Below are 14,628 nucleotides of genomic sequence, written 5' to 3'. Positions count from 1 at the left end.
AAGCATAGAAGAAATAATGATCTTGTAATGGCCCGCTCTACTGGATAGAAGCAAGAACGCAGCCTTCAGATGTCAAAAAATACAATATTCTAACCAGGAAACTTCCTCCTTGAAAGGCTGTTCAAGATTGTACATAGGTGTCGATTGAAACAATGGAATGCCACCTTTTTTCTTATACCAATTACAACAGCTCGGTACATCAGTTTCTTGCTATCAAAATTCACTTTACATATAAGACAGCGGAAAGACTAGAAAAAAAGGAATTGGAACGATTATCCACCAGCCTATACCTTAACCTTCCAGAGCCCTAAAAAACCTCGACATCAGAAAGAATTGGAAAAGATTCTCACCACTCAACAATAATACCCTAGAAAAAGTTCAAAGATTTAAAAAGTAAACGGTGGGGGGGAGATAAAGGCTTGGAACTGACATGGAAAACGGTAACACCATTCGGCGCAACCAGAAAAAGAAAAACCTGCACATGCCCACCTCCACTAACTTAAAAAGGTCAATATCAGTTACAAGCAAACTGCACCTTTTATGCCCTCAATCCAAGCAATTAGACGATACTACTGGCAGAATTCCAGCCCCATTTTTTAGATTTACACTCTCAAGTCCAGCCAATGTTGTATCATCTTGCTGTTGACCTCCATCCAAACTTGTTGGAGTTCACAAAAAATATCCCAAGATTGGACTTGTTTCCCTGGTATATAAAAAGAAAAATCTTATCCATGTTTTAGTAGTTGCTAGGCCAGTTGATCTGTTGATGTTGAGACTGCTGGTAAGCACTGGCTGCAGGTCCTAGCATATCAACAGCTCCACCCATGGCCTGAGACTGTTGCAGAAGTGGGTGAACAGCTGCTGCAGTTACTGGTTGCCCAGGGTGATAGATATTGGTATAGGTGCCATGGGAAGCCTGAGTTGGTCCAAAAGCCACATGCTGACCTTGAGGAGGAAGGTTGTAAAAGGTACTTGCTGGCAAGCTAGATATGTCTCGGCCAGGAGTAGTGATCCACACAGCCGAACCCTCACTCTGCGGAAGCAGATCCATCAGTTTTGAGAACAAAATATCATTTTAAAGCAAAAACAACAAAAAAGGAGACTTTATGTGCTAAAAATTAGGGAATGCCAGTCTGAAAACCTGAACATGCATTCTATGGACCTAAAAGTATTCACATGACTAAACATTGCCCACATGCCCTGACAAGCATCTTGAACAGGTACTCTTGTAGAGAACAACAAGCATCGACATCTTTCAAGAAACTGAGAAGTAAGATTGGTCTAAACATAGCACCTAAATTTCTATATGCTAAACCAAAAGAATTAAAGCAACTAATCTTGCCAAATAAGCATTAGCATTCTATACCAAACAAGTTTTCTGCAGGAAAGCTATTCTGAATCCTAGATAATCCACAATAACTGGAATTAGTCATTTTGATTAGTTTATCCAGTTGTTAAATCCTAAGCTGGCTGATTTTGTGTCTCATTGCTTTATATAGTGAGGGCTTGGCAGCATTAATATCAGCAAAACATCTTTGATTCCCCCGCCCCCCCCCCCCCCCCCCAAAAAAAAAAAAAAAGGTCATCCACAGCATTTCACTGATCCCATGCTATCCAAATCATTGAGCTCCAATATTATGGCCAAGTAGCAGGCTCAAACTACTGTATTCAAATTGAAACGTAGCCACCAAAACAAAAGAGGAGAAAGATATGGAGAAAATGGCAGTAGCACATGCAGATATCGAGCAAACCAGCTAAAGGTCAAATGTCCATAGTATAAAATTCAAATGCAAGCATCATGTTGATTAATCACAACAATCATCTGCTACAACCAAAAACAAAAAGGTCTTCAGCAGAAACTGCTGCCAGTCACTATCACCACCACCATTTTCGTTTCCATCTCCCAGGCCTCCAAAAACACCACTGGTGCTAACAGTAAGATAAAAGAATCCCAACCAATATTGCAACTACTTCCATTAAAATATTAATTCCAAGAATGAGACTACTATTTATCAAAATTGATCATAAAATTGACATCACAGCCTTCAGTGATGCAACCAGCTATGTTTAGATGAGCAACTTAGATTCTCCAGCCGCAGAGGATAAGAATATAAAACATTAAGAATTAATCATAATAAATTACAGAAACATCAACTATTAGCCTACCTGCTGCCCGGTAATGTAGATATTACTTTCCTTGAACTGAGATGCACCAAGATCATCATTTGTGGTTGAGTTTCCTCCTGTCACTGCAGAATTGGGATTAAAACCAGCAGGAGAGGAACCATATGGTCCATAACCACTTGGCATCCCAATGTGAGTTGCATTTCCTGTATTACTTCCAGGTTTGAATTGCGGAAGTGAATATTTGACCCCCGTGGCTGCTGCAGATGGTGGTGCTGGATACACACTGCCAGCTTGAGGTTGCTGTAGGAATGTACCATTGCTTAAGAACTGGTACATACCTGGAGCCACATAAATTGGGGAGATGTAATGGCCATATGGGATGTAGTTTGGGGGGAAATGGGATGTGTGCAACCCAGTTGGTGGACGAAAGACAGGGACAGGTTGCTGAGTCATAGCTATGGAGCTTTGCATGAGCCCAGCAGCTTGGGTCCCCAGAGGAGTGGGACCTGCAGTGGATAAAACTAAAGAATTCCCACCCTGCAAATAGACATGCACATTATTAGAATTCAGAAACATATGAAAAACATCTACACACATGCTTATCTTCATGTCAGACACAATTCAGGCATTCCATCCAAATGGATCCACAACACTGGAAGCTCATGAAATCACCTCACATTGCAAAATGTCTTATCCATGCATATGATTATAGTAACTCGTAAAAGACCAGCATTGCTTGTAGATGAGCAAAAGATGATACAACAAATTATTAGCTAACATTGCAAAACATGACACAATTACTGTAACCAGCAGCTAGGTGTAGTGCCCTCAACAACAAGGACCTGCGATTGCTATCAATGTTTTGGTCATGCTATTCCATTTCACTTCTCATGAAGATCATCTAGAAATGCTTGGGTGTCTAATACCTACAAATGCTTCCACACATCATGGCTCTATTAACTATTAGTGCCACCATAAATTTCACTAATAATGTACTGAGGTAGATTACATAAGAGCCTGTGACCAACTTGGCAGTAATACAGCATCATTCAGCATGAGATAGTAGATCTGACAGCGATTGTCCAAGACAGCCAGAATGGCCATCCTTAAACAATATTGCCCCTTGAAATCTCTTCAACTCTCCCCGGATCTCAAAGGCAACAATACAGGGCAGCAGCTTGCAAAACTAACTTGACTTTAGATGTGAGCCAAGCTGCTAGGTCATTAATAAAGACTATCCAAATGACATATTACCCGATTTGAACATCCAAAATGCAAAGCATGTTGACATGGTTAAAAAACTAGATATCTGATGTTGAACACCAGCATACTATAAATTGGCAATAACAGTAACATATAGTTTTACAGAGCTAAATATGCTCTACACAACTTGGAATAACTTATGAAAATTGCTGTAACACACATAGGAGGATCCCTACTCAATAAGATAAACAGAGCTTTACCACTAATTTCAGAATACTAAGCAAGGGGGTAAAATAAAAATCCTGACAAAAAAACAAGTCGACCTCTAGCATGACTACAAAATGAAAGGAGCCCATGGATTAGATTCCAGCATACATGTTCAACAAGGGATTCAAAAGTAAACCCAAATGAGGTTGACATGGCCTGACAACAAATAGTTACATTATATTTGTGCAATTTGGGGCTAAACTGTGCAGTAAAGCATTCACAGGCTAAAATTCGCGTTGCAAGCCTTGATAACTGATAACAGAAAATACAGTACTATTTCTCAAAGAAGAATAACCAACTGTGCAGTAAAAGATTCATGGAATACCCAAACCATACCCCCAAAATTTAAAACATTCAGCCAACACAGAGTGATTTTAAAAAACAAAGTAATATTTCTCGAAGAAGAATACAATCAACAAAAACTCCAAAGGTTTTGCTTAAGTGCCTAATTAAAGAGAGGATTTTATCTATTGAAACCTCTTGGGGAGGCTGTGAAGTATGTGGAGGCAACACTGCAACATTCCCATTGTATTTGGAAGCAACTCCAGGCGCAGGAAAGGGAGAAACACGACCATCACCATCAGCACTTGAACGATAAAATTGGGCATAATAACTTGTAGGGTCAAATGGTTGCTGGACCTAGACACAGAAACCATCAAATAACCACCAGTATGTTAAAGCCAAAGTAATATTCCAGCCAATTTATCAAAAATTAATGATTTAATTATAACTTAGTCCTTGTAGTTTACAAGGACAATTAATCAATTCTTGTAGTATAAAAAATAATAAAGTCCCTTGACCAGTGTTGACCATGCTTAATTAGTAGTATTTTGTTTCAAAAACTGTCTTTTTTCTCATCAATCTTCCATCTTATTGACTTCTTTGTTTCCCTTTTCTATTTATTAAAACAAATAAAAAGCAAAAAACAAGATGAATTGAAAAAAGAACATGAAATGGATAGAAAGATTAAGTTATAAATGGATTTAAAAACATAGGAATTAAATATATAGTTTCAAAGACCATAAGGACTACTTAATTGCTTTTTTCTATATTACAAGGACTAAGTTATAATTAACTTAAAATTAAGCTAGATACTTTTTCATGGAACCACAATCATCATAACATAACAAACAAAGTTTTGGAGGCTTACCACAAAGCTAGGTAGGCGAGAAACATCACGTGCTTGAGATTCTGAGTTCTCAAATGGCATAATCTGACTACCCAACATTGGAGGCACAAGACCAAAACTGTAGCCAGGAGAAGTATGAACCACCGAGTACTGATGGCCTCCAGACAACAATGCAGCCTCCTGCTTAGACTCATAATCAGGCACTGTGTTGGATGATGCATCACCCTCAGCTGATAAATTTCCAGGTACATGTGAAGGCGACTGTGGATGATCAGGATAAATTCCCTCCTCAGCAGTCACCGGTGTATTTTGATTGCTGAATCCAAGAATTATAAGATGAGAGCGAGGGAAATACTGTGAAGGTAAAAGCTGAATTTGTAGGAAGCATACTCGTCAAACCGTAAGAAAAATACAAACCAGTCAAAAATCAAAATTACATTTGTGTCCAAACAAACTCCATAAATGGGGCAAGGACCCTTTCTTTTAAAAACAGTAACTCTTAGGACTGGCTAACAAAAACTATTTGTTGGTACATTGGTTTACTGAATATCAATTTAATAACTAAAAAACAAGACATAAAGAACTTGACACAAAGCACCACTTAGAATGCGTTAATCTGTTTATTATTGATGATATTAGTAATCACTCTAGAGGTAACTAACTCAATCTAGCTGGATGAGTCAGGAATATACTTCTTTCCCAGGATAATTTGTCAACTGCTCAATCAATTACTTCAATGAAAAGCTAAAAAATGAATTTCTTGATTTTCCTTCATTATATATGCCTACACTATTTTCCCCCTTCTCAAAAGAATATAAAGAAGGGAGAAAAGATCTTAACAGCTGAAATAACATTCCAGTTTGTTAACTACACCTTAATCATTGCATGAAAAAAAATGCAAACAAAATCAGTAAATTAGGGGAACTAGGATATACACTGCATGACATTCAAAACTAAACTGAAAACACTATTTAGCATAAACCTTTCAGCTTGTTCCTCCATAGGTTCTTCAATACCCTGAGAAGTTTCAGACACGGGTGTAGAACTCTTGTTACTCTCAGCCCCGCTAACATAACTTGACGTCACTCCGAAACTAGCATCAAAGCTTCCAAAACTCAATTTGTTTCTTTCAGATTCAGGAACATGGATATGGTGTGGAATTATAACATGTTGACGCTGTGGAAGATGCAACTCCTCCAGCTTCTTCTGCAGTTTGGCAGTTGCTTCTTCTGAATCAAGGACACCCGAGGAGGCCTGTGAATGGCCACTGGATTCAAGTGGAATATTAGAAATGTCAGATAAACCAGCTGTTCCAGACTCCTGTGCTACGTTAGGGTTTGTTGCCTTTGGTTTCCACTCCATATTAGAGCCAACTGTTGAAGACAGGACTATTATTTATTAAGGACCCAAGTAAGTCAACAGACTATTACTAATAACAGTATCAAATATAAAACAGAAGACCGGATACATGGATAATCTTGTGTGTTTGTCTCTCTCCCCCCGTTTCCAATGTTCAGCTTCCTCACATTATAATATCTAACTGTATGATCTCACCTAGCCAAAAAAAGGCTCTATTTTTAATAGAAAATTACCAAGAAAAGAACATCATGCAGAACTGTTTTGCAATATTACATGCCAAACTAAAAAGGCATGACCTTGAATGCTGAAATTGTTGTGTTTGATTTTCAGTTGCAAATTCAGATTAAACTATAATGGAACACCCTCCTGTATTTCATAAAGAAAAGAGAACGTGCCTAATCTAACAATTAATCAAGTAAAGGAAATAAACCAGGAAGGAGCAGTAGAACAACAAAAAATGGAAGCCTGTTTGTGAAGTATATTTGACTGGATTTCAGATGTATCCTTTTCACAGTTCACCTTAAGATCAAAATACTTGTACTAGAAATAGATATTTTCAACATTAAGCCTCCGAAAGAAGCTTAAAAAAAAGAAGCACAATGTGAGGTCGAGAACAATCCTTGATGCTTCAACCTTAACATTGACAGAAGATTTGTCACACTAGTACAGAACTTGTCATTGTCAGAACAGGAATGTAAAAAGATTTATTGCAAAACCCAGAACAAAATTTGTACCTTTCTGAGAGCCTATTATCAGTTGAGACCTGCTACTGTAGTTAGAGGAAGGCCGGCTACTGAAAGAACCACCCTGGATTGATGCAAAAGAAGGTTGGGAAGAATCACTGAGCTGGTTCTTCCCAACTCCTTGGTTTTTGCTTGGCATCTTCCCTGGCATGAAAGGGACACCAATCTCGGAAGCTGCCATCAGTTAATTACATATCATCACAACAAAGCTAAAAGTGCACAAAATATAATCAAATTATCACTTGTTCTGACCTGATTCACCCGCAGTTTGATGGTTCCCCACTTCACGTTTAATTGTACCCACCGTACCAGGGGGACATGAATCATTAGAAAGCTTTAGTACAGGATCCGAGGACGAGAAGCAAATTTTTGAAGAAGATGCTGGAATCACAGACATGGAGGAGTTGTTAGAGCTTGGCAAGGACTCCCTGCACGCATCCCCAGTTCCAAATGCAATAGTAGGAGCTTTATCAACATCAATGTGGTATGCTTCCCTTCCAACAATAGGTGATGAAGTCACTTCATGTTGATTGCTTCCTGTAGGTAAATTGGAGGCAAGCATTGCACTAGTGTTTCCAGAAACAACACCAGTTGGACCATTGGCCACAACTGCAGAGGAGCTGCAATATATAATTACATAATGTAATTATTGCACTTTCAGTAAGCTCTTATAAACCATATCTTGAAAAAGTGAGATTTATAGGACAAGGTCACCTTGCTGATGGAGTAGTTTCTTTATATTTCTCTTCGGAGGCTAACAAAGAAGAGCCAGCGCCCTTCTCTGCAGCATGGTTGGTTCCATTGTCCCTTCCAGCAGCAGAATTCCTTCCACCACCAGTATCTGACCAAGGATCGCATCCAACAATCAAATTTGCAGCATAAAACAATATTTCTGCCATAACTATAGCAGCTTATTTAGTCTATGGTTACAAATAATGCATCCAAATAGTTAAGGAAAAAGGGATCAAGACAAAAACAATGAAGTAGCATCCACTAAACTCTCAGTATAAAGTTACTTGTGTGGATACAAGTGTTTGTATGTCTATAATATTTATATAGATGATGACCAACAAAAACAAGACATGAAAATACAGAAGAATAACCACATGATTTAAAAAGGAGGGAGTACTCCAGCAATTTGTCTTCAAAAAGCTGTCTTTACAAAAAGTTGTTTACCATGATATGTATGACGCGGAGAAAAGCTTGGCCGACCACCCCTGCTCCCCTGCCCCTGCATGCCACCCCTACTCCCCCGCCCCTGCATGCCAGACCTCCATCGAGAATCTCCAGACTCTCTATTGTTCATGTTCTGCTTAAAAGAAATAAAATGCTAGGAAAGCTAAGAATCTGTATGTTAAGCACAAAAACAATGAATACATCTGCATAAATGCGTGTTCATGTAACCACATGATGTCAAGTGTCAGCCACTTAATCAAACAAGTAAATTCTATGCCGTCACATCTCTCTAAAGCCCAAACCCCTGCCACTTAAATCTAGATTGCCTCAATCTCATCTATTCATCATTAACCTGTAGCCCCTTAATCAATCCCCTAGTCATAGTCCATTAGTTCCAAGAGCTTCCTGCTATTTACCTATAGAATATGAATAACATTGCTCTGCCTCTAAAGTTGCTGTTAAAAATGCACAGCTTTCACAAATCCAATTCCACCAGCAATACAAATGTTTATAACCAATATATCGATGTCCAAATGCAGACAGCAAATTATACCAAGACACCAAAAAATATGAACTCATGACGACCCTGGAGTGGACAGTCATTATCTCGATTCAGTAATTGGATAAAAAATCCACAGAAAATATGCCAGATTAAGCAGGATTGCATCCCCAGCAACATTATCACACTAATCTTATCAAGCATAAAAATAACAGCAACAGATTTGGTTGCAATCATTTAGAAGCAAAGGAAGCCAGCGAATGTGAAATTTTATAGAAGCAAGTAAACTTACCTCTTTTTTCCTGTCACGCTTCCTTTTGACTTCGTGAAATGGATCTGTAAAACCATTAGTCCTAGTTAAAAAGGAAAATAGTAGTTACACAGAGACAATGTCAAGCAATATGCATCAAAATCCATCCTTCGCTTCTCGAACAATAAGAAAGAGAATTAGTAAGCAATTGAAATAAACTTGCAAGACATATATATAAAAACCATAGCATAAGGTGTTTTTTATTTTTTTCTGCCCGGCAAGCTTTTGAACTGGCACGAGCTAAGAAAACCCATTTATAAGAGCCCAATTGTCTACTTCAAAGTTCGCTAAAAAGTACATCTAATTCTTCTCATTAAGACTTTGAAACATAAGAAATGATTTCATTCCACAAATCAAAACTTACAAAATGAAAGCAACGGACAAAGCTTCAAAAAGAAAAAAAACATATAACTTATTAGCCACGCCGACAAGGTGAAGACAAAACACAGTGAAAAACTCATATAAGAAAATAAGAAGAAGAAAAAACCCCATTTCCCACAGACCGAATTCAAAATCAAACCTTTAACGACGGCTCACATGAAAACCAGCTAAATCCACAAGGTCTAAGACAATGGGTTTGAGAACAAGAAAACCCACAAGGAAAAATGATAAAGACAAGGAGAAGTGACCTTGATAGAGAAGTTTTTGAGCAGTTTCATTGGGATCCATAGAGCACTCCTTGAGCATTGCATAAATCTCCTCATCACTGTGATTGCCTGTGATCTCCTTTATGTTCTGGATCGTCTTCCTCACGTTGCCCGGGATTGAAACCCTAACCCCACCACCGCTCATCTCCACCCTCACCAACACCAACTTCCTCTCCTTCTTAAAAATATAAATAAATAGGTAAAAGAAAAAATATAAAGTAAGCAGTATTTTATATATAAATAATAAATAATGAGTGTATTTTTTTTTTTTTAATGAGGGGGAGCCGAGAGAGGCTATGAGGGTTTACAGAGGGTTGATCGAAAGAGAGAGAGTTGGATGAAGTGTGATTCTGGGCTTTGATTAATTTTTTTTTTAATAGGTGAAACAGAGAGGGAGTGGAAGAAGAAAGAAAAAAAAAAAAAAAACAGAGAGAGAGAGAGAGGAAAAGAAAGGGAGGGAGCAAAATGTATTGTTAGGGCTTTTTGGTTTTTGTCTTTTTATTACAATGACATTTCATTGTATGTTTTGATAATTTCCGTAAAACAAATACGTATGTTTTCCTTCGTAGACAGAGATATTGTGTATTTTGCATCCACGCTTTTTGATATGGTAATTTATAGAAATTATTTTTAAAAATATTTTTTATTTAAAAATGTAATGAAATAATATTTTTTTTATTTTTTTAAATTTATTTTTGATATTAGCATATTAAAATAATCTGAAAATATAAAAAAAAATAATTTAAAGTAAAAATTAAAAAAAATTAAATTTTTTCTAGAATGCTTTTGAAACGAAAAAACAAAAATAGTTTTGGATGTTTTGTGATTAGAAATTGGGTTATTGAGGTTTTTAAATTAAGTATTTTTTAAATGAAAAATAAGTTGAAATTTGAGTTTTGAATTCAGATTATTATAATCTTAATTTTCTAGTCATCTCAAGTAGTTAAAATTTATTGCAGTAGATCATGTATTATTTATTTGTATAAAACAAACTCAACCGGAGAATGAGGCTTTCGTTTTTAATGTTTTAAAATAAAATATTTTTAAATAAAACAATTACAATGAAATTTCAAGATTATAGTTAATATCATTCTTTTCAAATAAAATTATAAATTTTTAATTGTAATTTCAGCAATTACTTTATGAATGATTGTATAAGAAACTAATATGTATAATTTTTTAAATCAAATTCTTCATGGATATTCAATGGGAATAAAGTGTCTATTTTTTTTTTGTTTGAAGTTTTTACACAAGTTTCTCAAATTAATTATTTTCTTACTTTTGAGTTATGTAGCATAAAAACTATCAAAGCATAATTTTATGTTTTTTTATTTGAATCATGATAAGTTTTTATTAAAAAAACCCATGTTATTCATATATATATATATATATAGACACACACACATAAATAAAGAAGTAAAGAAACTTTTTTAAAGTGATTCATAGAAAAAAAAAATGGCATGCCTAGCACAATTGTGTTTCTACAGTTTCTTGAAGAAAAAAAAATCTTTTTCATGTAAGAGACACTACTCTCAACTTTGTTATGAAAATAATTTATGCTTCATATATCATGATAAAGTTTCTATATAAATTAAAGAAATTGATTTGTGCACATAGATCAATTTCTTTTAATGCAAAATTTTAAAATTAAATAATATTATTCATTGATCGAAGTAAAAGAAACCACAACATAACACAAATAATTATTATAATTATTATCTAAATTAAAAACTTATATGCTTATTTTTATTTATTTGTTGGATATAATTTTTTTATGTATTTTTTAGATTTGCAGATTTTATAGGACATTTCAATGTATTCTTTATTATACCTATTTCTTTCAAATATATTATTCTTACAACATTTTTTTTTCTTTCTTTTTATTAGTTCCTACTAATATTATTGAAAAAAAATAACCTTAGTAACAAGTTTGAACCATTTAAATTGAATTCAATTTAGAGATTTCAAATCTCATGTTAGAAATCACTTTAAGTATCAATAATTAAATTTTAAATGGAGTTCAATATTTAAAAATGATATAAAAGTAAATTAAAGATCGGCCCTCTAATTTACTATACTAAAAAAAAATATTAAAACTTACTTCTCCAAATACCCACTTGTTTTTTTAAAGATATTCATAGGAAAAAGATGAAGGTGATTAATGTAATAGTAACATCTTGATATTTTAATAACTTTTTGAACTTCATTGAGTCTTGAACTCAGAAAAATAAAGTGAGTGTTTTTTTAACATATTATTATTATGTTTTAATTTTTATATCATTTAAAATTCTACTGAAATTTCAATAGAAGTTTCTTTATTATGAACCATTCTCAAGTTATTGACTCTTACATACACATATTTATCACAATCTCGATATTATTTAAATTTTCTAAACCTTAATCAATCACATTTTCAGTCAAGAATAGAATCCATCTATCCTTCCAAATTCTCCTTTTCACAATGTACATTTAATTGTAGCATGTAGCATGTACTATTTACAACAAGTGACATGAATAAAATATAAAAACATTATAAACCAATCACATACAATATTCATTTAATAAACCTAGGGTAGGTTTAATATCATACTACAAACCTAATAAAATAATATTAATAATTAAGTTAGGAATATTCTTAGTTTTTGTTTCATTTATATGTAAGTTTTTCTCAAAGTTATATTGTGAAAAGATAGCTAACATATTCAAAATTACATCATTATCAGCTAAACAAAAGAAATGCTATGTAAGATATACTGTTTTGTCCGAGTCTATGATAAACCTAAAAACAATTTATTATTATAACATTAGTACATATTGCAATGAATACTTATTAAACACACACACACACGCACCAATGACATAAATAACCCAATTTTCACTAACTTTTGTGTCAACATTAATCTATGTCAGATTCCAATTTAATACATTTTTATTCATATTTTGATGAACTTTTATTTTATCATTGTACTCATTTAACTATCACAGTCACATCTTGGAAATTCTTATTCATAACACATTTGATTCATACTATGAATTGTTTCCTCAAAACCCTTTCAATTCATATAATTTTATATGCATATTTCACGACAATATCTAGTTCACACCATTGTTTCAATTCGTATTACATTTAAATTTAACATATATCTCGTAATCATATCTGATTTGCATCATTGTTTCAATTCGTAATACATTTAAATTATGTCATATTTCATTTCACAACACGTATATGCCATTTTAGTTTTTGAAATTTTCAATTTATTCTAATCAAATACATGTGTTCTCTTAACATATAATTTTTCTTTTCAACTTTTTATGTGGTTAACTGCTTAGTTTGATTTCTCGAAATTTGTATTTATCATTATCATGTTTCATCGTCTTATTTTTTTTCATATAACTTGTACTATTATCTTTCACACTATTTTGACTCATTTGCAAAAGATTCAAGGCTGACATCTTACTCTAATTTATGATTTCCAATGAAAACCTTTCTAATTAATGGAATTTCAGCTGAGCTTTTTTTTTCTACAAACCCCATCCAACTTTCGTCCTGCCATTTCTTGTATAAAACTTGTCTCAAATTGTGATATCATCATCATCATCACACAAGCAACTTTGTATAACAACCTTAATTTTTAAAACACATTTCAAACAACTTGCTGAACATAGATAATTGAAATCCCTGAAATATTATTGTTTTTGTATTGACAATCTAGCTTCTTCTAACATTTTATTACTAATTCGATGAGTCGGTAACATAAATATTTTTTGTTCCTTATAGGGTCAATAACCAAATCATATATATCTTAGTCATTAATGCAACTGACACCACTAGATCTATTCCAAACAATTAATTCATCTTTTCAATCAATTTTATGGTCTTATTAAACCATATTGCCAAGTCATATGTTCTAGTCATCAACTGAACTAATGCCACTAACCCATTGCTAGCCACTAACCCATTGCTAGACACTAGCCCCATTACCGGGTAATAAGTTCCACCGTCCATTACCAGTCACTAGTCCTATTATTGGGTAACCAATTCCATTTACAAAAGATCACTTTTTTGAATGATTTCCCTTTTTCTCCAATCCTTCCTACTTTTCTTTAATTTCCTTGAATTCCCTATAGTTTTATTTAATTATTGCTTAAATAATAATTTTACTACTATTTTATCTCCATGTTTCTATCAACAAAAGTCACAAAGAGTTCTCCCTCCCTTTCTTTTTTTTTATTTAAAGTGACGATTCCTCTCTTTTCCAAGAGAGAACATTACCTTTTTCTTTTTTTTTTTCTATCCCTCAGTTTCCTTAAATTTATTTTACCCACTATTTTAATTTTCATCTCTCACATTCTGCCTTAATCCTCTTTTCTTTAGGAATTTTAGGCTTTCCTTCTTTTTGTTTTTTCTAAACCCTCTAAAAAAACACAATTTATATTGTATTATTTTTCTTATAATAAAATATTAGGGTTTTATATTCTCTCCTCCTAACAGATATTTTATCCTTGAAATTTAATTTTCTTACCTTAGTCGTTAAACAAACTTGGGTGTTTTCTTTTCATCTCATCCTCTCTCTCCAATGTTTTTCCTTAACTTGTGAGTTCCTCCATAACACCCTTACCAAAGGAACTTTCTTGTTCCTTAACTCATTTTTTATTCTATCCATAATCCTTATCGGTTTCATTTCCACTGTTAAATCCTCTTGAATCTCCATTAGAACTTATGGCAATATCCATGAGGGATCTACCATAGACTTCTAAAATAATGACACATGGAACACATCATGCACCTTTGAATCATTAGTGGTAATTCCAACTAATAAGCTATTGGTTCAATTTTCTTTAAGACTTTGTATGGGGTTATATACCTTGGTGTTAACTTACCCTTCACCTTAAACTGTATGATATTCTTCCATAGTGTGACCTATAGAAATACTAGATCACGCACCTCAAACTTTAAGGGTCTCTTTTTATTATCAACATAGCTCTTCTGTCTATCTTGATCCATTTTCAATCTTTCTTTGATCATCTTTACCTTGTATGTGGTAATTTATACTAACTTAGACCTCAACAACTTCTTATCTACTATTTCCTCCCAACACACTAGGGTTAGATATTTCCTCTCGTACAAAGTTTTAAAAAAAAGCCATCCTCATTATAGCTTAATAGCT

At 34.0% G+C, this 14,628-nt stretch overlaps 1 protein-coding gene across 3 annotated transcripts; it reads right to left on the bottom strand.

Annotated features, from left to right (window-relative positions):
- Positions 1–144: 144 nt before the first annotated feature.
- LOC7458255 (GBF-interacting protein 1-like) lies at positions 145–9,869 on the bottom strand. Of its 3 annotated transcripts, XM_024595226.2 has the most exons (12): positions 9,443–9,869; positions 8,796–8,839; positions 8,005–8,137; positions 7,543–7,669; positions 7,081–7,448; positions 6,820–7,002; positions 6,195–6,266; positions 5,709–6,114; positions 4,748–5,042; positions 4,075–4,236; positions 2,167–2,664; positions 145–1,033 (listed from the first exon to the last, which is right to left on the bottom strand). In XM_024595226.2, the coding sequence occupies exons 1-12, from the start codon at positions 9,603–9,605 to the stop codon at positions 737–739; spliced, it is 2,748 nt and encodes a 915-aa protein (XP_024450994.2). In that variant the 5' UTR covers positions 9,606–9,869; the 3' UTR covers positions 145–736. The 3 variants fall into 3 exon arrangements, with proteins under 3 accessions (XP_024450994.2, XP_024450996.2, XP_002301574.4); XM_024595228.2 differs by lacking the exon at positions 6,195–6,266; XM_002301538.4 differs by lacking the exon at positions 6,195–6,266 and having other exon boundaries at positions 5,709–6,099; positions 9,443–9,868.
- Between the last annotated feature and the right edge of the window lie 4,759 nt (positions 9,870–14,628).

This window comes from Populus trichocarpa, chromosome 2, assembly GCF_000002775.5.
Source record: "Populus trichocarpa isolate Nisqually-1 chromosome 2, P.trichocarpa_v4.1, whole genome shotgun sequence".
In the NCBI taxonomy this organism is placed as follows: domain Eukaryota; kingdom Viridiplantae; phylum Streptophyta; class Magnoliopsida; order Malpighiales; family Salicaceae; genus Populus; species Populus trichocarpa.
The sequence above is the reverse complement of the archived record's forward strand: the minus strand, read 5'-3'. Positions and strand labels throughout refer to the sequence as shown.